The 454-nt window shown below is 37.0% G+C and overlaps 1 protein-coding gene across 1 annotated transcript in view; it reads right to left on the bottom strand.

Moving 5' to 3' along the window:
• DPPA2 (developmental pluripotency associated 2) overlaps positions 1-454 on the bottom strand; it is a 22,480-nt gene extending 22,026 nt beyond the window's left edge. The window contains exon 1 of the mRNA XM_058438156.1: positions 418-454. Within this exon, the coding sequence (XP_058294139.1) occupies positions 418-454 (37 nt within the window). The remainder of the gene's footprint in view (positions 1-417) is intronic.

The raw sequence follows: 454 nt of genomic DNA, 5'->3' as shown, positions 1-454 counted from the left end.
AAAAAAAAAAAAAAAAGAGTAAGAGAAGCTATGAAAATATATGGGAAGAATCTATATTGGAATAGCTTAGGGAAACTTAAGAGAAGATTATACATTCTGAGGAAGAGCTTAGCAGTTGTGGAAGTAGTCAATACAAACGGAAATAATCCTAGCTACTCGGGAGTCTGAGGCACGAGAATCGCTTGAATCCAGGAGGTGGAGGTTGCAGTGAGCCAAGATCGAGATCATGCCACTGCACTCCAGCCTGGGCGACAGAGAGAGACTCTGTCACAAAAAAAAAACAAAAAAACAAACAAAAAACAAAAATCATCTTATTTGTTTTCCTGGGGTTTTTTCCCCAGCTTTTTGAGAATGTTTTATTATGGGAAAGTTCAAACATGTACCAAAGTATGTCTACTTTTTGTCATAATAATTTACTTAAAGCCAGTCTGGTTTCATCTAAATTGCCGTCCAT

The sequence above is a fragment of the Hylobates moloch genome, unplaced genomic scaffold (assembly GCF_009828535.3).
Source record: "Hylobates moloch isolate HMO894 unplaced genomic scaffold, HMol_V3 SCAFFOLD_4, whole genome shotgun sequence".
Lineage (NCBI taxonomy): Eukaryota > Metazoa > Chordata > Mammalia > Primates > Hylobatidae > Hylobates > Hylobates moloch.
This window is presented reverse-complemented; position numbering and strand designations above follow the sequence as displayed.